Source organism: Lithobates pipiens, unplaced genomic scaffold (genome assembly GCF_037356315.1).
Source record: "Lithobates pipiens isolate NorthernLeopardFrog02 unplaced genomic scaffold, aLitPip1_a1.2 Scaffold_22, whole genome shotgun sequence".
Lineage (NCBI taxonomy): Eukaryota > Metazoa > Chordata > Amphibia > Anura > Ranidae > Lithobates > Lithobates pipiens.
In genome coordinates, this window is record NW_027507784.1 from 220941080 (window position 1) to 220967356 (window position 26277).

At 44.9% G+C, this 26277-nt stretch overlaps 1 protein-coding gene across 7 annotated transcripts in view; it reads left to right on the forward strand.

Moving 5' to 3' along the window:
• Positions 1–26277, forward strand: part of VPS35L (VPS35 endosomal protein sorting factor like) — a 1440208-nt gene that overhangs the window by 568158 nt on the left and 845773 nt on the right. For all 7 annotated transcript variants that reach the window (XM_077448861.1, XM_077448865.1, XM_077448864.1 and 4 more), the window contains one exon: positions 12549–12595. In XM_077448861.1, coding sequence (XP_077304987.1) covers positions 12549–12595 — 47 coding nt within the window. The remainder of the gene's footprint in view (positions 1–12548; positions 12596–26277) is intronic.

Genomic DNA, 26277 nt, shown 5'->3' on the forward strand with positions numbered 1-26277 from the left:
AAAGTCTCTAAGTTTTATTGTTGTAGACATAGCTGGGGTGAAGCCAGACAGGGATGATTGGGATGCATCAATCTCTGCATACGCTATTTGGTCTGGTAGCTAAGACTCTAGCTAAAATGTTTACATACTAGTTAGATGATGTGGAGAGGATGATATGACTCTGGGGCCATCTGGTCTTTACCTGGTTTTGGCAATATTATTATACAGGCATCGTTCATAGACTCAGGAAGTCTCAAGGAGTCATACATCTGATTAACCACTTAAGGACCGCTGCATGGCAATGTACGCCAGCAGAATGGCATGTACAGGCACAAGCACGTACATGTACGTGCTTGCCTTCCAGCGGGTAGGGGGTCTGATCGGACCATCTCCTGCTGGATCTGGCGGTCCGTTTGGCTGCAGGAGCGATCCGGGATCCTGGCGAATGAGAATCTTCCCCCGCTGTGTATTGTAAACACAGGCAGGGGGGAAGTGGTCATTCTCCTCGGGGCGGTCTTTTTGACCGGACTGCGAGGAGAACACAGAAAGTAAGTGCACTGACATGTAGGTACACATAGGCACACAAATCCCCCCCGCCCCCCCCTCCTCCCAGTCACAGTGTCACTGATTGCAGTGAACATTTATTTACGGATCACTGCATTTAGTGTCAGTTGTGACCGTAAAAACTGTCAGGGCAGTTAGTGTTAGGTCCAGGGTAGCCCCCTACCCCCCCCCCCCCCCCATAAAGGTTTAACCCCCGATTGCCCCTAGAGTTAACCCTTTCACCCCCTTTTGCCAGTGTCACTAAGGAATCGTTTTTCTGATCGCTGCATTAGTGTCACTGGTGCCGCTAGGTAGCTAGTTAGTTTTTTAGGTTCACCGCCAGGTTTTTATAGCATTAGGTACCCCCATATACTACCCAATAATGGTTTTAACCCCCTGATTGCCCCTAGTTAACCCTTTCACCAGCGATCACCATATAAGTGCCACTGGTGACGCTGGTTAGCCAGTTGGTTATTTAGGTTCCCCGTCAGGTTTTTATATAGCGTCCCCAGCAGTTTAGGGTTGGAAAAAAAGGCATTGTTAGCGGGATTCAGCCCAGATACCTGCTAGCACCTGCGTTTAGCCACTCCGCCCAGCCCACCCAAGTGCAGTATCGATCGATCACTGTCACTTAAAAAACACTAAACACATAACTGCAGCGTTCGCAGAGTCAGGCCTGATCCCTGCGATCGCTAACAGTTTTTTTTGGTAGCGTTTTATATTTAAATCCTGAAGGCAGTGCTTGGTTTTCGGGGTCCCTTACGTGGCTAGGCTCCCAAAAAGTCCCCCACATGTGGTATCCCCGTACTCATGAGAAGCAGCAGACTATATTTTGGGGTGTAATTTCACTTATGCCCATAACATGTGTGAGCAATATATCATTTAGTGACAACTTTGTGCAAAAAAATAAAAAATATGTAATATTCCTGCAACTTGTGGCAAAATATAAAATATTTCTTGGACTCAACATGCCTCTCAGTAAATAGCTTGGGTTGTCTACTTTCCAAAATGGGGTCATTTGGGGGGGGTTGTGCTATTTTGGCATTTTATGGCCTTCAAAACTGCGATAGGTAGTGAGGGGTGAAATCAAACATTTGTACCCTTAGAAATCCTGAAGGCGTTGATTGGTTTTCGGGGTGCCATACACAGCTAGACTCCCAAAAAGTCCCACATATGTGGGATCCCCGTACTCAGGAGAAGCAGCAGTATATATTTTGGGGTGCAATTCCACATATAACTATGGCATGTGTGAGCATTATATCATTTAGTGACAACTTTTTGTAAACTTTTTTTTATTTTTATTTTTCTGTGTCATTATTCAATCACTTGGGACAAAAAAAAAAATATTCAATGGGCTCAACATGCCTCTCAGCAATTTCCTTGGGGTGTCTACTTTCCAAAATGGGGTCATTTGGGGGGGGGGGGGGGTTGTACTGCCCTGCCATTTTAGCACCTCAAGAAATCAGATAGGCAGTCATAAATTAAAAGCTGTGTACATTCCAGAAAATGTACTCTAGTTTGTAGACACTATAACTTTTGCGCAAACCAATAAATATACGCTTATTGATATTTTTTTTTACTAAAGACATGTGGCTGAAAATATTTTGGCCTAAATGTATGACTAAAATTTAGTTCATTCGATTTTTCTTATAACAAAGTAGAAAATATCATTTTTTTTTTTTTTTTTTTTTTCAGTCTTTCCTTTTTATATCGTAAAAAATAAATATCGCAGAAGCAATCAAATACCATCAAAAGAAAGCTCTATTTGTGGGAAGAAAAAGACACACATTTCGTTTGGGTACAACATTGCATGACCGCACAATTAGACCGCGCAATTAGAGGCCTAGAGGCGATTCAGTTCGCATTGTGCGCTATACAATTATTCATTCAATTACCAGTTAAAGTAGTGCAGTGCAAAATTGTAAAAAAGACCTCTGGTCCTTAGGCTGACAATTGGTCCGGGGCTGAAGTGGTTAAAGCGGGGTTCCACCCTAAAGTGGAACTTCCGCTGATTGGAACCCTCCCCCCCTCCGGTGTCACAATTGGCACCTTTCAGGGGGGTGGAGATACCTGTCAAAGACCGGTATTTACACCCACTTCCGGGCATAGACTCCCGTGGGAGTCTTTGCCTCTTCCTGTCCTGCCGCGCTGTCTGCTGGGGCACACACGGGTCCCAGAGACAGCGCGGACAATTCCTATTGCGCTGCGCGACTCGCGCATGCGCAGTAGGGGACCGGGAAGTGAAGCCGATTCGCTTCACTTCCTGATTCCCACATCCAAGAATGGTGGCGGCAGCAGCCAAGAGCCGAGCAATCGATCGGCCTCGGCTGCTGGCATTGGAACCCGGGACAGGTGAGTGTCCATTTATTAAAAGTCAGCAGCTGTAGTATTTATAGCTGCTGGCTTTTAATATTTTTTTTGTAGGTGGAATCCCTCTTTAAGGACCTTTTATCAATGTTGGCAAAAAAGTTACCATATGTCTGGAGCCCTACAATTTGGTGAATCTGTGACCACCTTAGTTAACTCCGCCAGCGTTAGATGGGCATTAAGACACCTTTGATAAGTGGAAGAGTGAGATGGTAACTGTAGGGGAGCTAACAATTCCCTAAGTTGGGCCATCAGATAATCGACTTTACTCTGATATAAATCACTATAAAATGAGCAGAAAGAGTGTCATCTCGCTTGTGGAAGACTACCTCTGCTGGTATGAGAATAGATTAGACCTAATTTGTGTGAGCCTGGGAATTGGCAATTGCCACCAATGATCATTCCCCCCGCCCCCTCAAAATAACAGCATTTGGTATAACATTTGTGCGTGGTCAGCTTTATCTAAAGCGGTCTTCTCATTAAACATTTTTAACCATATAAGGGCCAAGATAAGGCAAGAGGAGTTTTTTTTTTTTTTTTTTTTATATTAATAATTTTTTTATTTGTATACAGAAATGTTTTGCCTTTCATTTCTATTGTTTAATACATTTTTATTGAATTAAAAAGTGACAGACAAAAAGTGAACATACAACATGTAACATGGTCCAAGCAATACCACAGAAAAAGTTTTAACGGTCTATCCAAGCAGAGTACCACCTCTAGAGGTCTATTGTGATAGATATAGGATTCTACGCACATAAGACCCTCAAATGCGCAAAATGCATTGGTAGAGTCAGGGTATGTACCCTAATGGGGATACAAGCTTGTAGAAATGAGAAAAAAGGAAGAGGAAATCTGCGCTACAGTGTATACTTAACGAAAATGTGTGATGCAGCAATTCTAATATATACCCAAAGTGAAATATACATAAAAAACAAAGAAAAAGAAGAGAACTGCGCAATCCCTAATACTTCTATTAGGATGTAAACCACTCTACCTTAAAGAAGTGTATCTTGTGATCTATTATTCTAACACACCAAACTAATGACTAAATAAACCATAAGGCATTACTTATAACTAAATACAGTAAACATATATATTGCCCCTCATAGGTTATGAACCAAAAGGAAAAAATGTACAATTCTAAGTCAGCGATTCAAAAACAAGAAACATATAAAGTAGAATCAAACAGTACTGAAAATGTATGTGATAACATAAAGTCCATTAAAAGTCCAACTGGAGAAACACCCTGTGTAGAAGGGATCTATTCAATCGTAAAACTTTTCAATCAACGTGAAGTAAAACCAGGTGCACCTCCACCAGACAAGTAATAATAGCCCCTTACCAGACGTCCCGGTAGGGAGCGCTTAATCACAAAATGGGTCTGAAGATGGATCAAACTTGAGCCCTCCAAATGGAACACTTTTACGTAGGGCAGGTTAGGAGATACGCCAGTCATAAACCATCCAGCAGGGGAAAACGCTGTTTGAAGCGGGACTCAGATGTGTAGCATTGTAGGATCAAGGAAGGTTCACCATAGGGAGGAAAAGATGCTCCAAATAGTGTAAAATCATTTATTAAAACAAAAATATAAAACAAGAGATGCACTTACAAACATGAAAGAACATCGGGCATATCATCAAACTGGGCAAGCATCGGCCGATCGCGAACACCAATCGATATCCCTTCTGGTACCAGTTCACATGAGGCAAGTCAGCGTGTCACGCCACCCAACGCGTTTCGTGAAAAATTCACGTCGTCTGGGGTAATACCCCAGACGTCTGGGGTCATACCCCAGACGACGTGAATTAAGCGCTCCCTACCGGGACGTCTGGTAAGGGGCTATTATTACTTGTCTGGTGGAGGTGCACCTGGTTTTACTTCACGTTGATTGAAAAGTTTTACGATTGAATAGATCCCTTCTACACAGGGTGTTTCTCCAGTTGGACTTTTAATGGACTTTATGTTATCACATACATTTTCAGTACTGTTTGATTCTACTTTATATGTTTCTTGTTTTTGAATCGCTGACTTAGAATTGTACATTTTTTCCTTTTGGTTCATAACCTATGAGGGGCAATATATATGTTTACTGTATTTAGTTATAAGTAATGCCTTATGGTTTATTTAGTCATTAGTTTGGTGTGTTAGAATAATAGATCACAAGATACACTTCTTTAAGGTAGAGTGGTTTACATCCTAATAGAAGTATTAGGGATTGCGCAGTTCTCTTCTTTTTCTAAGCTTCTAGAAATGCATGAGTGGAACCAAGGAGAGAAAGAAGAGAAGCAAGGGAAAGTAAGGGTTCATAAATAAAGGGGTAGAAGGGGGGGGGGGGGGCGTTGGCATGCATGGTATCAATACAGAAAAACCTTTGACTATATCATACGGGTCTCAAAGAAATAAAGATCAATCTGAACTGTGCAAGGATCAATTGTTCAGTGAAAGGCTGCCAGATGAGCCTCTTAGGGGAGGAGGCCACTGTCTCCGTGTATTCAAGTGATAAGTTCTTTGTAGAAAGGGGTGGATGTAAATTCCATCCACGGGGTCCAGGTTACAGTGTGGCGCTGGGAGGTGTTCCTGTTGCGATGGGTTATGTCCTCCATAAGATGGACTTCCACAACTTTTTCCATCCAGGTTTTCATTGAAGGAATCCTGGGTTGCCCCCAGAGGGAGGGTATTAAGGCCTTGGCTGTGGTTGAGTAGGTGTGGTACGAGTGAGCTTTTATAAGTTCCAATGGGCTCCTTGGTTGCGTGGAAAAGGACAGTCCAGGGGTCCTTAGGGAGGCTAACGCCTGAGATTCGCTGTATAAGCTGGAGCACCGAGAACCAGAAGGGGCGAATAAGTGGACATGACCACCAGATGTGCGCGTGGGTTGCCGTGTTACCACAATTCCTCCAACACAATGGGGAATTAACGGGGAACATCCGATGTAGCTTTGATGGTTTGTAGTGCCATCTGGTGAGTAGTTTATAATTGACCTCTGCCATTTTTGAAGCGAGAGACGTTATATGTGTTAGTCGTAAAACATTTTTCTCTCTGGTGTTTCGGAAGGTTGGTTTTCAGGTCAGATCCCCATTTAGCCAGAAATGCTGGAGGTTCTTCCATTTGGAGTTTGAGGGCTCTGTAGAAAGTTGAAATGCAGTGTAAGGGGGGGGATCTTTCAGTCTGAAAACTTCTTCAATGCATTTTAAATCTTGTATCCCTCTCAGCGGTTGGGGCAAGGTTTGAAGGAAATGTTGAAGTTGGAGATATCTCCATTTATCTGAAAATGTGACAGGTTTAGAGCCAATGATTTCGGGCAATGGTTTAAGAGTATTGGCGCGGAGAATATGATGCAATAGGAGGGGGCCTTCCGGAGACCAGGCCTTAAAGCCCGGATCGAGTAAGCCTACCTGGAAGTATGTATGTCGGAGGAGTGGTAGCAAGGGGAGTCATAGGACCAAGAAAACTTTCTATGTAGGGCGTCCCATATCTCCAGGGTTGAGATGGTGAGGGAGGAGGTTAAGCCCGCTAGGTGCCTTTGGTACCGGGGCAACCGGGGAATAACCGTGAGGTCAGCTGAGCACAAAGAGCGTTCCAAATGTACCCATTATTTAGAGGTAGCAGCAAATTTCCATTCTACTATTCTAGTTAATGTTACAGCATAGTAATCTTAAAGTTTGGGAGGACCAGACCCCCAGAGTCTGGGGTGACTGTTCCTCCAGATGAAGTAGGAGATCATGGTTTGTAGTGTGGTAAAGAACATAGGACTCAGGGCAAAACATTCATTTTGATAATGTTCACTTTACCTAGCAACAAATGCAAGAGATTTTTCCATTTTCTTAAGTAGTCTCTAATATTATTTAATATGGGATGTAGTTATATTTGAAGAGGGAGTGGATGCTAGGTGCGAGATGTATACCCAGGTATTTCATGCAGTGGGGTACCCATCTAAAGGGAAGAGAGGTCGTAATAGCATCTCCTCCTGCCTAGAGAGGTTGACATTCAGGATTTCTGACTTAGAGGTCGATTTTAAAGTTGGGCAGCGATTGGTAGGTAGAGAAAGCAGACATCAAGTTAGGAAGGGAGATGTGCAGTTGTTGGATAAAAAAAAGAATGTCATCCGCATAAGCTGCATATTTATGGGTCTTGTTACCTACCTGAACTCCGTGAATGCTAATGTTCTGTCTAATGGTAGCCAGGAATGGTTATAAAGTGAGTGCAAATAGAGGGGGCAGGGGGCAGCCCTGCCTGGTCCCATTATAGAGCGTAAATGGATCGTTCAGAGTGCCATTTATGCGGAGTTGCGCCGTAGGGTTGGCGTAGAGGGAAGAGATGCGGCAAAACATTCGAGGGCCCAAGCCAAACTGTCGTAGAGTGAGTTTGAGAAAGCCCCCATCCACCCTATCAAATGCTTTTTCAGCATCAGTAGATAAACGTAGGGTGGGTTGGGCACATCTCCGTATATATTGGATTAAGGATATTGCCCATAGGGAATTATCTTTGGCCTCTCTAAAAGGTATGAAGCCTGTCTGGTCAGATGAGACCCACCTAGGTATCAGGGGGAGTAGGCGGTTAGCCATACCTTTTGGAATGCAATTTAACGTCCACATTCAGCAGGGAAATTGGTCTGTAGCTGCTACAGTGGGCGGGATCCTTACCCGGCTTAGGAATGACTGTAATGTGGGCAGTAAGTGATTCCGGTCGAAGTCCCGAGGTGTGGGAGACTGAGTTAGCATAAGCCGTAAGGCGAGGGAGTAAGATGTTACTGAACGTTTTATATTAAAGAATAGTATAACCGTCCGGACCAGGGGCCTTCCCCGAGGGGGAGGCCTTCAGGGCCATTTCAAATTCTTCAACAGAGCATTCTGATTCTAATTCCCTAAGGGCAGATTCCAGAAGTTTAGGCAGGTTTGCTTCTTTTAAGTAAGCCCACATGTGGACGTGTCTCCCCCATGGGGTCAGGGAGGGTGAGTCACTGGACACCTTATACAAGTCCGCATAGTAGTCCCAGAAGGCTTTGGCTATGTGTGGGGTCGCATGCACAAGATCGCCGTTGGGGAGTTTTATTTTAGGAATAAAAGATTTCGTTTGGCTTTTAGGGATCTCGCCAGTTGTCTACTAGGTTTATTTCCCCACTCATACAGTGTCTGTGAGAAACGTTGGAATTTTCGTTTAGTTGCAAGGTTAAGTAGGTCTTTTAATTCTTCATGTTTCAGTGTCAGGGCCTTAAGGTGGGACACGTGTTGGGATAACTTATGTTGCTTATCGAGGTCTATTTGGTGCAGCACCTGTTCGTTTGTTGACCATGCTCCCTTTTTTTTCCTCGCCCCCAATTCAATAAGTCTGCCTCTCATGGTGGCCTTGTGTGCTTCCCAGACAATGGATGGGGAGGTCTCGGAAGGTGTGCTTTCCTTAAAATACTGTATTAAATGAGAAGACAGCGCAGATACCTCTGTTGGGTTAGAGAGTAGGGAGTCATTAAGCTTCCAGCTATTAGAGCGGCAAGCCAAGGTGGGCATGGTCAGTCATCGACACAGGTGCATGATCAGATATGGTGGCAGTGCCCATTTGCGCAAATTGCAGGAGCCGGAGGTGGTGATCTAAAAAAGATGTTTATCTATTCGGGAGTATGTTTGGTGTGTGCTAGAGAAGTGAAAAAAAAAAAAAATTGCCTGAGGATGGAGCAAGCGCCACACATCTATCAGCTGGAGGTCCAATAGTTTTGTTGTTTTTTTAACCTGGGTCAGGCGCTTAAATGAAATGCTATAGCGCCCTTGGGAGGTGTCTAGGATGGGACCTAGAGGCATATTTGTCACCCGCTAGGATGATTATCCCCCTGAGCAAATTGGGACAGCCTGGTGAGGGTCTGGGATAAGAAGGTAGGTTGGTTGCAGTTCGGGCAATAAATATTCACTAAAATGCATTGGGTGTTTTAAAGAAAGCCCCTCAAATAAAGAAAACAACCATGATCATCCACTTGTATGTCTGTAAGTCGAAAAGGAATATTACCACTGAAACCTATGGCCACACCTTTTGCTTTATTAGTGTCCGATAAGCTATAGTACCACTGAGGGAATTGGGGGGGGGGGGGGGGGGGGCAGTCTGACCGGTGTTGTGCGGGTTAAGTGTGTTTCTTGAAGAAAGGCAACAGAGCAGGCTAACTTCTGCAGTTCGCGGGTTATCTGGTGCCATTTAGCTGCAACGTTTAAACCCTGAACATTATAGGAAACTACTTTGAGTGTGGCCATCAGGTCAACGGTAACAGACCCTTTAACTTGGATGACCACGCATGCCAACTATAGAGGAAGGGGTGGGGGGTTAGGTGAGGGATGGACGTGAGGGGGTTAGAGAAGAGGAGAACCACAATCATTCAGGTAGAGAACCATAGGAGATTTGAGTATGTCACACAGAGTATTGCACTGATCCCTGTGGACAGAGAGAAAGCGGGGAGCTGGCCTGACCTCTGAATATTGATCATGCAACACAACATAGGGGCCCATTGCTTTCTCCAAACCCGGGGGGGAGATTAAAGGGTGTATCAGGTGAGAGGTACATCGGAGCAGGATGCTCCGCTAGCACTCAGCTCAAAGTCAACAGATACTGGAAAGAGTTAGCTCCAAAGGGATTGAAGAGAACATTAGAACAATAAAACCATATAAACAGTGATCAAACAAACAATAAACTTAACAGAAACAAGCAGGTCTACTCATCTAATGCGAGAGGAGTTCAAAAAGAGGGTGTGTCCGATATGCCTTAGGAAGTCTTGCGACCAGGCAGTCTGATTGAAGATTTTTGTGGATGCCCTGGAGGGCAGGTCACCCCCTAGATTACCCTGAGATCCTGTATACAAAAAATAAAAAACAAAACAAAGGAAACAGAAAAGTACATGGGCCTCACGGGCTACCGTTTATCCAGGTTTTTGGTTTGAGCCAGGGTTTGAAGTACACCTTTTTTTCAAAAGGGTTTTTTGCCATTGGGGATCCGGGAGGGGTGCAGACTGAGGGGCTGAGTCTTGCCAACCCAGGAGCTCCATTGGTGGTAGGTTGAGATCATTCAAAAACTGAGCAAGGTCTTCTGGAAATCGGAGTGTGTGGGACCGGCTGTTTTTAGTAGCTATCAAGCACGCCGGGAAACCCCAACGATTGGTAATCCCCCTCAGAGCGCATACTTTCCAAAAGAGGCTTAAGGGCTCTGCTGCGGTCCAGAGTTTCTCTGGCCAAATCTGGGAAGAAGGCAAGAGGAGTTTACAGTATTATAACTTAGTCGTCAGGTCCAGGATATTTACCTGTTTGGGGTTGTGCTCACAGGCTGCTGGAGTTCTACAAGGTAGTCATCTAGTTGAGTCTGTAGGTACACAATGGGGAAGAAGAGCGCCCAGGCTCTGGTGCAGCTGACTTTTTTTTTTTTTTTTGTGTGTAAAATAATTTAAAACCATTAAACTCAGACATTCGTAGATACAGGCATATAATCTGTTCACGTCCCTCCTCGGCAGACCATATCCTAGGCAAAGCTGTCTGCTGATGTAACAGGCAGAGGAGATCTCCAAGCCCGAGTGCAGCCAACACCACACTGGACAATGCTTTTCAGAGGGCATGGTCTCCTTTTCAATTTGTGGCAACGGACCTCACACCCCATCTGCAGTCAGCCCTCTGAGTTGCATGATGAGCGAGATTGTCCAGTGTGCAGGGAGAGCTACAAATGGTGTACCAAGGAAGCCTACTACCAAGTAAACATGACACAAAACACTACATATTACTTAGCAGGAACTGGAGGAAGGAAGTTCAAATCTCCAGAAAATTAGCAGTTATGGCAGACAAGTCTGCTAGTGTACAGAGTGCAAACTAAACTAAGCCAAGCCCTTGTAGAACATGACCGATAGCCAAAGGCCCCGTCGGTAAGTGGGGGCAAGCTTGGCACACCAGGTCTAGGGCAGGGCATATTACGGCCCATTGTTGCAGAGTTGCCCTCAAGAGGTTGCATCATCAAAGTCCACAGAGCTGGCCGGTCAGGGCTTACAGAGAATGGCCTCTTGAGTGTAATGGTGCCGGTGGCGGAGGACCTTGCTTTTTTGAATCAATGGATCTGGGTCCCAGGACTCTATGTACCCTGTCAAAAGTTAACAGGAAGGGGGAGAGCTCATTACTTTGTACAGGATAGTTGTGACCGTATCAAGCAGGTTCTACACCTGTAGTTCCCGGGAGGCCTCAGAGCCGCAAGTTGTTGCTGCAGGTCTTCTAAATGTAGTTGCAGAGCCACGACTGTGTCTATGTGAGTCCTAGGTACCCTCTAGGGCTGTCATCCTTTGCTCCATTGCTGTAAAGCCGCGTACACACGTAGCCGTCTGTCCGACGTACTTAGTCTGGCGGACTTTCCGAATGGGCTACTTGCCCACACACGGCACTTTTTCAGCGGACTAATACGGCATACTAAGTCCGCCGTACAATCCGCCCTACTTTTGAACTGAACGGACTCGCCCACACACGCGGAGGAAAGTCCGCTCATTTCGAGCACGTCTCCAGGTAGGCGGGGCCCGCGAAGGAGATGGCGCTGGCCCCGCCGCCTGGTATGGACTTAAAGGGGAACCCCAACGCCGAAATAAATCGGCGTGGGGTCCCCCTAAAGTCCACACCAGACCCTTGTCCGAGCACGCTACCCGGCCGGCCAGGAAAGGAGGGGAGAGCGAGCGCCCCCCTCCTGAGCCGTACCAGGCCGCGTGCCCTCAACATAGGGGGTGCCTATGCACCCCAAAGCACCTTGTCCCCATGTTGATGAGGACAAGGGCCTCTTCCCGACAACCCTGGCCGTTGGTTGTCGGGGTCTGCAGGCGGGGGGCTTATTGGAATCCGGGATCCCCCTTTAATAAGGGGGCCCCCGGATACCGGCCCCCCACCCTATGTGAATGAGTATTGGGTACAATGTACCCCTACCCATTCACCTGTAAAATAAAGTACAAAAAAAACACAACGCACAAGATAAAATAATTTATTGCACAGCTCCGGGGGTCTTCTCGCCGGACTCCTCCGCTATCTTCTTGTAGCTCTTTTACTAGCGGAGGAGCCCGGCATTCTTCTTCGTCGCCGCAGCCTCTTCTTCCGACTTCGGGGGTCTTGTCCCCCCTCTTCGGTTCTTCTGCCGGGCCACCGCACCTTCTTATAGCTCTTTTACAGGCGGTGGCACGGTCTTCTGTCGCCGCCGCCCCCTTCCGTTCTTCTTCTCCTGGAGATGTTGACTCGACGTTCTCTCCGGCAGCAATGCCAGGGACGCGCTGCGCTGTGACTTATATAGGGACAAGGAGCGGTGTCACATGGCTCCATGGATTTTGTGTACACCACGCAGGACACGGCGGCTGTGACTGACACCCCTAGAAGATAAGAGGAGACCAAAAAGTCATTGGATGAATCTTGTAGGACATATCTACAGACAGGAAGTGTGCATGCTGCAGTGCTTTTGAATGATAATGTGTAGGCACACATTAGGGGAAGGAAGGGGGAAAAATGAAAGAGCAGCACAATTTTTCACCAGACAAAAAAGCATAACAGAAATGAGTAAGCCTGGTGTTCCTTTGTAAATGTAATCTATTGATTAGCTTACTATGTACTACTGCATGGCAGTCATGTCTTATGGTTGATATATATTTTCTACATAATGAATCTCTATTTCTTTTGCATGATAGACTCTGCTAACTGAAATGATGGAAAGGTGTAGGAAGCTGGGAAACAAGTAAGTCTATCAAATTTTTATTAACTAATTGTTAGTGTTCTTAAAAATGTTATTATAGTATCTTTGTGACAATAGGCTCATTCACAAAGCTTTAACACACTAAGGATAGTTACTACTTAAGTCATCTTCCAGGATGGCAGGCCTACTTAAGTGTGTCATCCTGGAAGGTCCCCAGAAACACCATTACCAGTAAGCGTAATTGGTATTTTCTCCAGGCATCTTCCAGGACGTCACACCTAAGCAGAACTGCCGTCCTGGAAGATTTCCCATAAACACTGTTATCGGTTAGTGTAACTAGAATTTTGCTTCCAATACATTTTTTATTGAACATTTAGTTGCACATATATTACACACATCTTCGAGACAATTGGGGAAAGTATAAAGTAAAGATCCCTAAAAAAATAAGACAAAGAAGGTTGTTAGAAAATATACAAAAACGTGAATTTCAGGAACAAGTAATATCTGTATGTCAATAGCAGATCTCAAAGCACAAAACATGCACATGGCTGTTGAACGCTATAGAAATCCATTAGCAGGATTACCAGGCCTGCTCGATAATCTTAGCATAGTGGCAAATATTCAAACCTGAGTAAACCATAATATGTTTGAGGCCTATTCCGAGCTAACTCTAGGACCGGAGAGGCCAAAAAAGTACCAGACCTCTATCAGTGCTCCAGGGTATGGTTTGCTTATAAAAATATCCATTTGTCAGAAACCATGAACCAGACTGAGAGAGAAGTACAATTAAATCACACTTGTTAATAAAAAATAAAATGATAGAGTAAGCACATTCAAAGCATAGCCATAGTCCAGTAACCAGATCGAGTAGTCAGCCAGGCCAGAGTTAACTAACCAAATTGGGTAATCAGCCAGGCCAGAAGTCAGGGATCCAAGTAGAGGAACAAGCAGCACAAGATAAGGAGCCAGAAGGGATGTCGTCAGCAAGCCAGTCTTTAAACAGGAACACAGGAGATGGTTTCTTGTGACGTGACCAAGGCGAAAGCAGAGATGAAGTGAGCTGGACAGCTTTAAGTAGGCAGGTCAGACGAGCAGGATCAGGAGCAGCTAGGTAACACTGGAGAGAGATGAGAGCTGGCAATTGGCTGACAGCTGAGCAGCCAGCCCAGAGAAGGAAGGGCTAAGACAGCCCTGACATCATTATCTCTTTGGGGAGGGGACAGATCAGACTTCAATGTAAGAGAGCAAACATTCAGAAGGACAAGAAATGGAAAGAAAAAGAAAAAAATAGGAAGAAGGCGATCAAAGATGTCTGGAGACATGAGATTCTAGTCACCAGTTCAGAGTACCCCAGCCATGGAATGCTAATTGATAATTTACTTATGAGACCAAAGTAATATGCACATGGTTTTCCCAACATTCCCAAGTGGCCCCACATTTCTTACTGAATTCCAAAGCACACTAACCATCTTCTGAGCCATAATCCAGGACATTTCCCTTTTCGACATCTGGATTGAGGAAAAAATAAATAAAAATTTCCAGGCCACAGCAATGGTCAGTTTGGCCACAGATAAAAAATAAAATGCTTTTAGCGGCTAAAGTTGAGAATTGCAATATGCAGAGACTTCTTTCCTGAAAGGCCTGCAGTCTTCTGGATTATAGAACAAATTCTGTTCCAGAATCCCCTAATTTTAGGGCAATCACACCACACATGGACCATGTCCCCATAGAGTTCACACCCTCTATAACAGGGATATGCAATTAGCGGACCTCCAGCTGTTGCAAAACTACAAGTCCCGTCATGCCTCTGCCTTTGGGTTTCATGCTTGTGGCTGTCAGTCTTGCTATGCCTCATGGGACTTGTAGTTCTGCAACAGCTGGAGGTCCCCTAATTGAATACTGCTCTATAACATAGGGGAGAGGCCATAGGCTAGAGCTTAGCCAGTCTGGAAGGAACCACATATCGTCTCATCATAACTTTAATATTGGTTTCCACTTTAATATTTGGCATAAGGAATGTCTGCCAAGCCTCTGGAATACTCCGCCGGCCACGAACGATTGTGGGCATGAGAAGCAGAACAGGGGCATGTGGGTGTGTTTGTAAACACACACATCCCAGTTCTGTGAGGAGAGGGGGGAAGAGATTGTCAGTTCCTACGAGCTGGGAACCACAATCTCTCATCTTATAGTCAGTCCCATCCCCCACAGTTGGAACACACACACAGGAAACACAGTTAACCCCTTGATCACCCCCTAGTGTTAACCCTTCCTTGCCAGTGACATTTACACGGTAATCGGTGTCTTTTTTTTTTTTTTTTTTTTTTTTTTTTTTTTGTTTTAAGCACCAATTGCTGTATAAATGGCAATGGTCCCAACAATGTGGTATTACAGCAAAAAGTACAAAATATTGTGGTGTTTTTTTTTTTTTTTTTTTTTTCAAAAATTTTGCATTTTTTTTTTTTTTTTTTGGTTCTAGCGAAAATAAAATAAAATGCAGAGATGATCAAATACCACCAAAAGAAAGCTCTGTGTGTGGAGTGGGGATAACTAAATCCCCAACGTTTAAGAATTGAAAAAGGTAGTGCCAAGAAACCTAGTCAAATGCTTTCAGAAGGTCCAGCAACAGCAGGAAGTCTTCCCGAGCATTGTCTTTGTCCCAGTTTTTTTTTTTTTTTTTTTTTTTTTTTTTTTGTAAGGCTACTTTCACACTGTAGCTGTGCTGCTTTAGTGCTTTTTGGCCATTAGCGGGACACTTTTAACCCCCTCTAGCGGCCGAAGAAGGGGTAAAAACTGCCCATGCCAAAGCACTTCCGAAGTGCTGCTCATTCATTTAAATTAGCAGAACATTACACAGCGCTCCCAAACTGCTCCAAAGATGTTGCTTGGAGGGCTTTTGCTAACATCCTGCAGGCGCACCATCCCAGTGTCAAAGCATTCAAGCTTTCACACTGGGGAGGCAGTTTTCAGGCATTTTAGTGCTAGAAATATTGTCTGTAAACAGGCTAAGACGGGGATCTCCTTTAGATTGATCGCTTAATAAAGCATTTATTTTGGTTATGAAGCTTCAGCCGTGTGACTCAACCAAAATTTATTAAAACCACAAAAACACAGGCCAAGAGCCAACATTGAATTAAATGCACTCTAAGAAAACTGAGTAGTGCATGTGATTGGCAGTAATACTTTAAAATAAAGGCACCATGGGAGAAAGGGTCCAGGGGAGGGTAAGAGCTGGAAAGGAATTGGGCAGAAAAGGTAGAATAGGTGAATGAGGAAAGGTAGATGATCTAGGGGACTGGGAATGGGAGGAGGAGGTAGGGAAATAACCAGCTTGATTCTGGGACTTTTATAGTGTCGCGTATATAACCTACAATAAGATACCAACAGTGTGTGGGGAGTAAATACAGCTTCCCCATAAACCAACAATTCACAAAAGGTAGAGTTAACCTAAAGTAGAAAGAGAACACCCAAGGAGATGCACACAAAAGGTGGAGGCAACTTCCCAAGGAAAGACTAAAAAAAAAAAAAATTATATGAGCAAGTGGGCAGTTTGATGGATAGTCATTGGAGGGGGGAGGTGTAACCCTCCAAGGAAACATAAAGATACATGTACAGAAATTCTTAGAATATATCAGGGTGGAAGGGGATCCTTTGCTTTCTTGGATTTGGAATTTTCCCACACTGGGGTCAAGGAACTTGACAAAGCTGTCCTTTCGAGTTACCAATAGCTGGGCTGGAATGAGGAGAGGATGGTTCTTGACGTAGTAATCCAAGCTTTAACAGAAGACGTTCACCTTCAGCCAATGTAGCGAATGTGTGAGCTTTATTTTTGAAGAGGAACTTCAGATTGAAGGGGAAAAGCCACCAGTATTTAATGTCCTTCTGCAGCAGAACTGTAAGCAGGAGCTTGAATGACCTGCACCTCCTGGATTGTAGAAGGGGAGATGTAAGCAAATACTTGGATCTCATGACATTGTTTAGATAGCTTGGGAATAGTGTGGGATCTACGCATCACTTCCTTCATAACAAAGAAATGAGATATAACCACAATATCCCTCGGGTGGCCATCTTGTTGTGGGGGTCCAAGGGCCCTATTCGCCCGGTCCAGCTCTATCCTGTGCTGCGGGACATCCAGAATAAGGTCCTTATAGGAACATACTGCCACTGGAACATCTTTAAAAGATTCCAGGAACCCACCTGAATCTCCGGTTTCTGTTTACAAGATCATCTATTTTAGATAAGGCTGACTAAAGTTTGATTTGGAGATCTTGGATACGATCTGTATTTTGGTTGGTTAGCAATATTGGAATCTAGTTTGAGTCCTATGGCTTCTATGCGGGATCACACATTTTGGACATCAGATTTAATGTCACTTTTGATCTTAGTGGCTGTAGAGAACAACCCACACACAATCTAGCAGGCCAGCAAATTTGGTAAATATGGCTGCAACCGCCTCAGGGTATTCCAGGCCTAGGCCTGCCCACTTGCAATGAATTGGCTCCGGAGGTCCCGGCAGGCCATTCCCATTGGGACATTCTTCTTTTTGCGGCAGCCAAACAGGACAAGGAATTGGGGTACAATCAGCAGTAGAACCTCGGATGGCTGGAGCAGGAGGGAGCTTCGTGTTTAGCGCCCATAAGCTGGGACTATGAAAGCCAGCAGAATATTGGCATGCAATAAAATGGGAATTTACTCCAGGGATAAGACAATCTTCCACTTTATAAAACCCTGTTTTGGCCTTATCCTGGAGTATTCTGTCTAGTTCTGGTCACCAATCTTCTAAACGGATGTGCTGGAGAGAGTCCAGAGAAGGGCAACTAAATTAATATGGGGACTGGAGTACCTCAATTATGTGGAAAGACTACAAGTGCTAAACTTATTCTCAGTGAAGAAGAGACACTTGAGAGTAGATATACAAATATTGCAGTGGTGATCCCAGCGTAAGTATGAAACTTTTCAGTCCCAGAGAGTGTAAGGGGACATGAGGCCACACAATGAGACTTGAAGAGAAACCGTTTAACCTTAAGGGTGCATAGGTTTTTTTTTTTTGGTTTTTTTTCCAAGTAAAGTTTATAAAGCATCAAGAAAGAAAAATACAAGCAACATAAGTACGTACAGCAGGATATAATAGTGAATGTACATTGCAAGGGAAATGCAGTTCAGTTTAGATCCATTAAACAGAAACTAACTTGGCAAACTATTAGTACTCAATTACGTAGGATATACAATGAAAGCAAATGTGTATACAAAAGTAATCAAGCACTGAATCTTCTGCAGGTAGCAGTTGAAAAGTTGTATATAGGAACTGATTGAGAAAACCAACATAAGGTTCAGGTGCCTATAAAACCCAGCATAAGTCCATTTCTCAATTTTGTGTCTAATGTGGGCCATCAGAGGATAGTAAGCTCCAAGGGAAGTATCCATTTAAACATCGAATAGATGATGAGAGAGAAAGAGATATATTATGGAAGTCGAGGGCTCTTAGAGCTCCTATCAAGTCTCCGTAGCAGCCATCCACCCCAAAAGGGATCTCGCTTTGGATGGGTGAGGACTATCACATATAGTGTGTGATGGTGGGGGAGACATCATAAGAGCCAATGAGTGAATTATTTACAATTGATAAAAAAAGTTATAGGAGTGTGTAGGAGATGAAAGGGGGGCACCTGAGTGCCCATAAGGGTGGGGGTGGGGTGATATAGGGTTATTCAAGTAGTGTAAACGCGTGTGTGAAATGGAATAAAAAAAAGGTAGGATAAGGTGGTAAGTAATAGACATTCCTAAGGGGAGACTTGGGAGTGGGGATTAAGGAAAGGATGGTAGGGACTGGTATAAGGATGACGGTCATTGGGGCGTTGAAGAGGACACATGGTCCAGTATACATGTAGGGTGAATAGCTGTGGTCGTGGTGATGGGGGGGTATGAGAGTTCGGAAGTGTCTCCAGCACGCCCATGTGTGGGAGAATTTATCGTGTGTGTCATGAGCTTGATGGACTAGTCTTTCCATCTCTTCTATCTTATCAAGTTGTCGATACCATTCCTCAACCGACAGAGGTGTCACTGATCGCCAATGGCGAGTAATACATTGAGTGGCTGCATTAGTCATGAACGGAATGATCGATTTTTTATAAATTCTTTTGGGTAAGGGTGTGTGATGTAATAGGTATTGGGCAAGGGAGAATTCTGGGTGATATGTAGTGACCTAATGATGGTGTTATGAATCTCTTTCCAAAATGGTTGGCGCACAGGGCAATCCCACCAAATATGTAAAAAGTTACCGACTGCAGCGTTGCATCGCCAACAGGACGGGAGAGTATCAGGGAAGATCTTATGAATTTTGTCAGGTGTGCGGTTCCATCTGGAGTAAATTTTGTATCGATTCTCTTGTGTCGAAACATTTCCAGTCCTCTTATGCATGTGTTCGTATATCAGGGCCCATTGATCTGTTAAGGTGGAGTTAAGGTCAGTTTCCCAGTGCTGTATGATGGGCTTCTGTGAAGTAATGTTAGAGGTTAGCAGTTTCACTATAAGTGAGATCAGATGTTTTTGTGGTTCCAGACTGGAGCATAGGGATTCAAATGGAGTGAGAGCTCTATGCCAACGTGACAGTGGTTGTCTTGAAATAAAGAAGTGTCGAATTTGAAGCAATTTAAAAAAGGGTAGATGTAGTTCAGGGAATCTTTCGGTCATTGCGGGGTGTGACAACAGGGTCCCATGTGCGAAAAATTGATGGGCTCTGTATTTGCTAGTCTGAAGTGTCTCTGTTGCTAGTATTTAGGATGTCAGGGGGAAAGTCTGGGTTAAGGGATAGAGGAGTCATCGGTCCGTGTGGCTGATCAATACGAAGGGATTTGCGTGTTTGTCTGAATCCACGAATGGTGGGTCCTATCAAGGGATGTTGTGAGCAAGATAGGGGGGTAGCTTGTGTAGAGATCCATGCTAAATGAGATATTGGGAACCGAGCGTGTGCGTTTTCTTTTTTTTTTTCCCATAAAATGTTTATTTAGTTTCAAAGAAAAAAATGTAACAAGCAAGACTTGATGTACTACATAAATAAAGTACAAGTCGATATCACAGGCAATAACAATGCAAGTACTAGAACAGGTGAACAGTCGGAGAGAGCTTAGTTTTGAAGTGGAACACGGAGGTGAGACCTTCCCAGCATCTCCTGTTCAAGCTTAACACAGTGCTACGACCCCTACGTCTCAACTCCTATCCATTTCCTCTTTAAGATTGTAATCACAATGAGTGTCGGGGGGGTAGCTGATCACCGGCAAATTGTTCATCTTGGGGATGTTCAGTCATCCATAGCAATCGGGCTGTCGGGCTATTTCCCTGGAGTATGATGGAGGGAAGTGGTGGGTGGGCGGTAAAACTGCAGCCAGAAGAGAGGCGTAGAGGGCCGGGAAGGGGTTCACTCCGTCAGTAAGAAGCTGGCAACCGTCCTTGGGGATGGGTGTCTGTGTCAATGTCGAAGGTCTAACCCCCGTGCGGGGGGATAGCAAACTCAAAAAGAAAGAAGGAAAGAGTAAGGACGGGGGAACAGCAAAAGAGGGGATGGGAGGTAGATAGCGGGTACATAGGTTAGAAAGGGGGGTTTTCTCTCCGGGCTCCCCCATTTGTCTATGTGCAGAATGGAGGGTGGGATCGATAAAGCAGCCTAGCAGCCTAGCTGAAATAACAACCTGGGGCCGAGCGGTCGGTGTGAGTCGGGGCGGGGGAGTTTTCTAGATCAGACAGGTGATTCCCCATTAAGTATAGGACAAGACAAGTTGGCCCCGGAGTTCAAGGGGTTGCTGCTTTGAAAAGTTATCCATCTATCCCAGATCTGTGCGAATTTATGTGGGGCGTCTTTAGCAATGCAAATGAGTTCCTCCGTCTCAGCTATCTTTGCCACCTTTTGTAACCATTTAGTGGTGGAGGGGACAGTGGGAGATCCCCAATGAATAGGAATGCAAAGTTTGGCAGCGTTGAGTAGATGCAAGCCTAGTGAGTGCGTATAGGAGCGGTTTGGAATTGAAGTATGGTGTAGGAGCATGCGAGCAGCTGTAAATTCAATAGGGAGGTCAGTAATGGAGCTGGCTATGCTATGTACCCGGGTCCAGAAGTTCTGGATATGGGGACATGACCACCATATGTGCGTGTGCGTTTTCTAATTGTATCCAGGCTTTGTTGTCGTGATGAATGTGCCAATCTACGATTCTGGCAAGGAAATTTGCATTATAATAGGTGTGGAGATCTGGTACTCCCAGGCCTCCACAATGTTTAGGGGAGGATAAGTTTAGCCCAACTCAGTCGGGGAGAGCGGTGGGACCAGAGAAAATTTCAACATATGTTCTTATAAGTGTTAAAAAAAGGATTTGGGGATAGCTATCGCAATAGCTTGTATCAAATACAGTAGTTTGGAAGGATATTCATTTTTAGAATGGCTATTCTGCCGAAACCATGAAAAGGGGCCTTTGTGGCATTTCAGAAGGTCCGTTTGAAGTCTTCGAAGCGCTGCGGCAAAGTTGATATCGTATAAACGGGAGAGGTCGGTGGGGATCTTAATGCCCAAGTAGGTTAAGGCGTTACTTTCCCAGCAAAAGGGGAAAGTGAGGCGACATTGCGATACAGTGGTTTCGGGTAGAGAGACGTTTAGGGCTTTTGACTTTTCAAAGTTATTTTTGAAGTTGGAAATCCTATGGAAAGCATCAAGATCTTTCAATAGGTTCAGGAGGGAGGTGATGGGGTCTGAAAGGGATAACAGGATGTCGTCCGCATATGCGACAATTTTATATTGGGCATGGTTAAGGTCAATTCCTTTGATGTTTGGATTTTCTCTAATTATGCGAAGTAATGGTTCCACTGTCAAGACAAAAATGAGCGGCAAAAGAGGGCAGCCCTGGCGTGTGCCGTTTGTGATGGAGAAGCCGTTTACTCGTATACGAGCGGTGGGAGTGGAGTATAGAATAGATATCATATGGACTAATCGTGGGGGAATACCGAGGTGTATTAAGACCGGTAACATATAGTCCCATGCCACCCTATCGAACGCCTTCTCTGCATCTAAGGATAGGAAGAAGCCTTTGCTCTGGGATGTGGTTAGCCAATGATGTAAGTTTAAGGTTTTTGTGGTGTTGTCCCTGGCTTCTCTTCCAGGGACAAATCCAACTTGATTGGTCGATATGAGTTGAAGGAGGGGCATAATGCGGTTTGCTAGAATTTTGGCGTAAATCTTGATATCTACATTGAGCAGGGATATAGGGCGATAGTTAGGGATTAGCGTACAGTCTTTACCTGGCTTGGGGATTAGTGCAATGTGTGCTTCTAAAAGATCTGTGATAGACTGGGTGGAGGAGGAAAGGTCATTAAAGGCAGTAAGGAAATGGGGGACCAAGGTGTCTGAAAACGTTTTGTAGTAAGCAGCAGAAAGGCCATCTGGGCCTGGGCTTTTACCCGCTTTAAGTTGTTGGAGAGCCGAGATCACTTCTTCCTTAGATATTGGGGAATCCAACGCTTGCTGGTCTGCAGGATCTATAAGGGATGGGGAGAATTTTGACAGAAAGTCTTGTATCAACTCCGGTCTGCTGCCGGCACCGTCGGGTGGAGGTTGTTGTGGTAGGTTATAGAGGGATTGAAAATACTTTACAAAATGGTCAGCTATAACGTTCGCATCAATTATAGAGTCCCCTGTGGGCGTGACAATTTTGTGTATGGTATGAGTCGCTTTTTTAGTTTGCAGGGCCCTGGCTAGAAATTTACAAGCCTTATTTCCAAATTCATAGAACATTTTGTTTTGGAGTGCAAATTTTCGCTTAATGGTTTTTTGGAGTTCTTCTAGAAGGAGTTCCCTGGTTGCAGTGAGTTCGGAGAGGCAATCTTCCGCTAAAGTACGTTTGTGAATTTGTTCGAGAGATTGAATACGCAAGTACAGGGAGTCTAGAATCACTTTCCTGCACTTGTGTCTCTTTGCCGCTAGGGATATAAGTAGTCCCCGTATTACACATTAGTGTGCTGCCCACACCGAAGCACAAGGTGTGTCCATTGTGGAGTTCTCAGTGAAGTAATGAGAGAGACGGTCTACGATAGCAGCCTTGTTATCCGCATCTAGTAGTAGGGAGTCATCTAGTCGCCAGACAGCGGACCTAGGGCCAGGGTGTGCAAACATAAGCGTAACAATAATGGGATTATGATCTGATAGAAGTAGGGGTTCAATCGTGGCTTTGGACAGGCATTGAATGTCCGCTTGAGAAAGGAAGAGATGATCAATTCTGGAATATTTCGAGTGAGGAGGGGAGAAGAAAGTGAAATCTTTCGTGTTCGGATGTAAGGTGCGCCATGTGTCGTGTAGGGTTAGCATTTGTAATTGCGATTTTATATCTTGTAAGGCGCTATATTTTAGGCAAGTCGTACCGTTGGAAGTGTCGAGAGGGTGTCAACGGAACATTAAAATCCCCACCTAGTAGAAGGATGCCCGATTGGAATGCAATAAGAAGGGTCAAGGTTTCCCTGAAAATGATCACTTGTTTGGAATTGGGGGCATAGATGTTAGCAATGGTTATAGGCCGATTGTGTATATGTCCTTTGAGAAATAAGTAGCGTCCCTGTGGGTCCCTTAAAGTGTCAGTAACGGTAATGGGGCACAATTTGGATATTAGGATAGAGACTCCTTTAGACTTAGCTTGGTCATTGGTCGCATGATATACAAAGGGGTAGTGTCTATTGTGTTGCTTGGGGACTGTATCCAAGCAAAAGTGTGTCTCTTGTAAAAGGGCTATGTGCACTTTAGCTCTATGTAGGGTGAAGAGTAACCTAGACCTTTTTTCTGGGGTATTTAAGCCTCTGATGTTAAGTGAGTATAGCTTCAAGCTCGGCGGTGTAAGTGTTTGGGGGGAAGAATTGTGATCAATAGGGACCACATCCATCATGTTGAAGGGTGGGGAGTGGGATAGGTAGGGGTAATGGATGGTGTGGGAACACTGGAATAGGGAAACTGGAGCAAGCTAGGAGGGGTGTGTCAGATTAGAAAATAGAGTCAGGTGAGAGGGAAGGTGGGTACCGCAGGTTACTGTGGTAATAGACTCAAACAAGGTCGGGCGGTTAGAGGGAACATATGCCTAGACAGCATATACTCCCACAGGACCGCCACTACGTGGGGGTTGGCAGTCACCAAACCCAATGAGGGACTAAGAAATGAGTTGATAGGGGCAACTGCACCACCTAGGACTATAGAGACAGGTGGAATGGATGAGGTGTAAGCAACATATGGTATGGGGAGATAGCAGTGTTACAAAACATATAAGATTTCAATAGCCTGCTGAAAAGAGGTACATTAAACATTACCAAGTATCAAGAAATGACAAGCCTGTGAATTAATTTCCTATGAATGGTATATTGAGATAAAGAACAAACCGGATAGTAGAAGCATCCGAGTGGATCTCAGGGAGCCAACGTGAGGAGAAGGTTTCCATATCAGCTGAACAGTGAAGAATCAAATAAAGTAAAAAATAAATAAAACATAAAACAGAAACATCATGAACATCAAGAGCATAAAGCCCATAGTATGGGAGAAACGGCATAAATATAAAGCAGGTAAGAAAGCGTTTAAGAAAGCAGTCTCCTGCCCAATTGTAGCTTAGGGTATCAGTAATGAGGTTGTGTGAAGGCAGATGCCACTGGAGCTGGAATGTTCGGCAGCAGACAGCCGTGAGAGGCAAAGGGCATACTCAAGTCCTCAATCAGTAGGAGAATGACACTTAGGGTAGCAGGAGGATTGTTAACTGAACATGAAGAAAAAAAGGTGATCAGTTCACACTCAAAGTCAAAGTTGTGAGGGAGGCATAACTGTCCAATTGCTAATCAGCAAAACTTAGCCGTTCGTTAAAGACAACCCATAACAGGCAACAAATGAGAGGGGGATGTGTTGCATTTATGCCAACAGCAGTACAAAGTCTTGAGTATATGAAGTTTGTGGTAGAAGGTAATACAATTTGGTGGTTAGCATGTAATAGTTGCCAAGTCACGTCTATCCACAAGTGAAGCGTGTGCAGAGTTCTGACCTGTAGTAAAGATGGCAGGGAGTCCTCATAGTCCCCCCGGTCCGGAGGCTCTCAGGGAGATCCAAGAGGAAGAAATCCACAAGTGGAGTCCGGGGAGCTATGACGTCTTCCAGAGATCGTTATGCATGTGAGGTGAGGAAGGGGGCGGGACAGTCAAAAGGTTCCGCAGCGAAGGCATGAGAAAGGGGAAGTTTCCGGAACAGGGGAATTCTGGGAAGTGTAGTTTAGCCAACTCTATGAATCCAATGGGGCGCAACTGTAGGAATCGTAGCTAGCAAATCAGGAGTCACATAGAACCGAGCGAAATATAGGTAATATGAGGAGAGATATCATTAGGCTTCACAAAGTCACCGCAGCAGATGTGATAAAACAAAAAAACCACGTACAACAACCGTACGGAAAAGCGAGTGAAAGAAAGAAAAGTAAAAAATAAAAACAGAGTAATCATGAGAAGCAACAGCTTACATGTCAAGATGGAGCGTTAGCTCATTAATAATCTCTCCTCGCTCTGCGCGATCTGGGGGACATGGAAGGGCTATAATCTTGTAGGAGAGTGTCAGATTGCCGGTGCCCCCTAAAATTTGACGGGGATCGACGCCTGCGTTATCCCGTATCCTGGGTCTCCATCATTTCCAACTGGGGTTTTGGCAGTTTACCACTCAGTGGACGAAAATTGGCATACCAATTGGGTACCTCAGTCACAGGGATTCCCAGGGTGGTGCAGAAATTGACAAGATCCTCCGGAGCTTTTAGGTGAGCCGTACGACCAAGGTTTGAGGCGGTCAGGCAGAAGGGAAACTTCCATTTGTAGGTTATTCCCCTGCTCTTCAGCACCTCCAGGAGGGGTTTACGATCTCTTCTATGTTGCAGGGTAATGCCTGAGAGATCCTGAAAGCTTTGTATAGTAGCATTATCATGTTGAATACGTTGCTTTGTTCTGGCAACCCTTAGTATGTCTTCTTTCAGTTGGTAATTTACTAGGCAACAAACAATGTCCCGTTGGGGATCAGTGTCCCTTCCTTTAGGGCGAAGGGCCCGGTGAATTCTTTCCATCTCTATGGTTGATTGTGGAGGACGATCTAAAATATTATTAAAGATGGAGGTGACCGCTATAGGGATTTGTTCTCCTTCAATAGACTCGGGGAGACCTCTGACCCTAAGGTTATGGCGTCTCCCCCTATTGTCCAAATCTTCCATATGATGTTGCATGTCTCTCATTTGTAAAGTGTGCCCATCAATTTTTCTGGTAGATTTGCAGATGATTGTCATGTTGATCGGATACCTTCTCTATGGTCAGCATGCGATCAGATAAGGCCCTAATGTCCACTCTAAGCTCTGCAATTGCCGCTGATAAAGTGTCTTTTATGTCTGAAGCAATCAGCCTCAGATCCTGCATACTGATCCTGGAGGAGGAGATCGCCTCAGTGTTCAGATGGGTACCAGAACCGCCAGTTTGTGTATCTCCGTTGCGTCGGGCATCCGTGATGATGATGGCCTTCCGTGGAGGGGAATGCACTGACAGCAGTTGTGAGGAGTTCTGGCGGGACGGCGCCGTATTCCCCCTCTGTGTTCGGAACATCTCCGGTATATGCTGGCTGCTACCACCGGAGTTGCCGCGCGGAGAGCGAGACCGTGAGGTAGAGGAAGTTCGAGACGCTGTTCCCATCTTGTGCAGATAGATATCAGGCG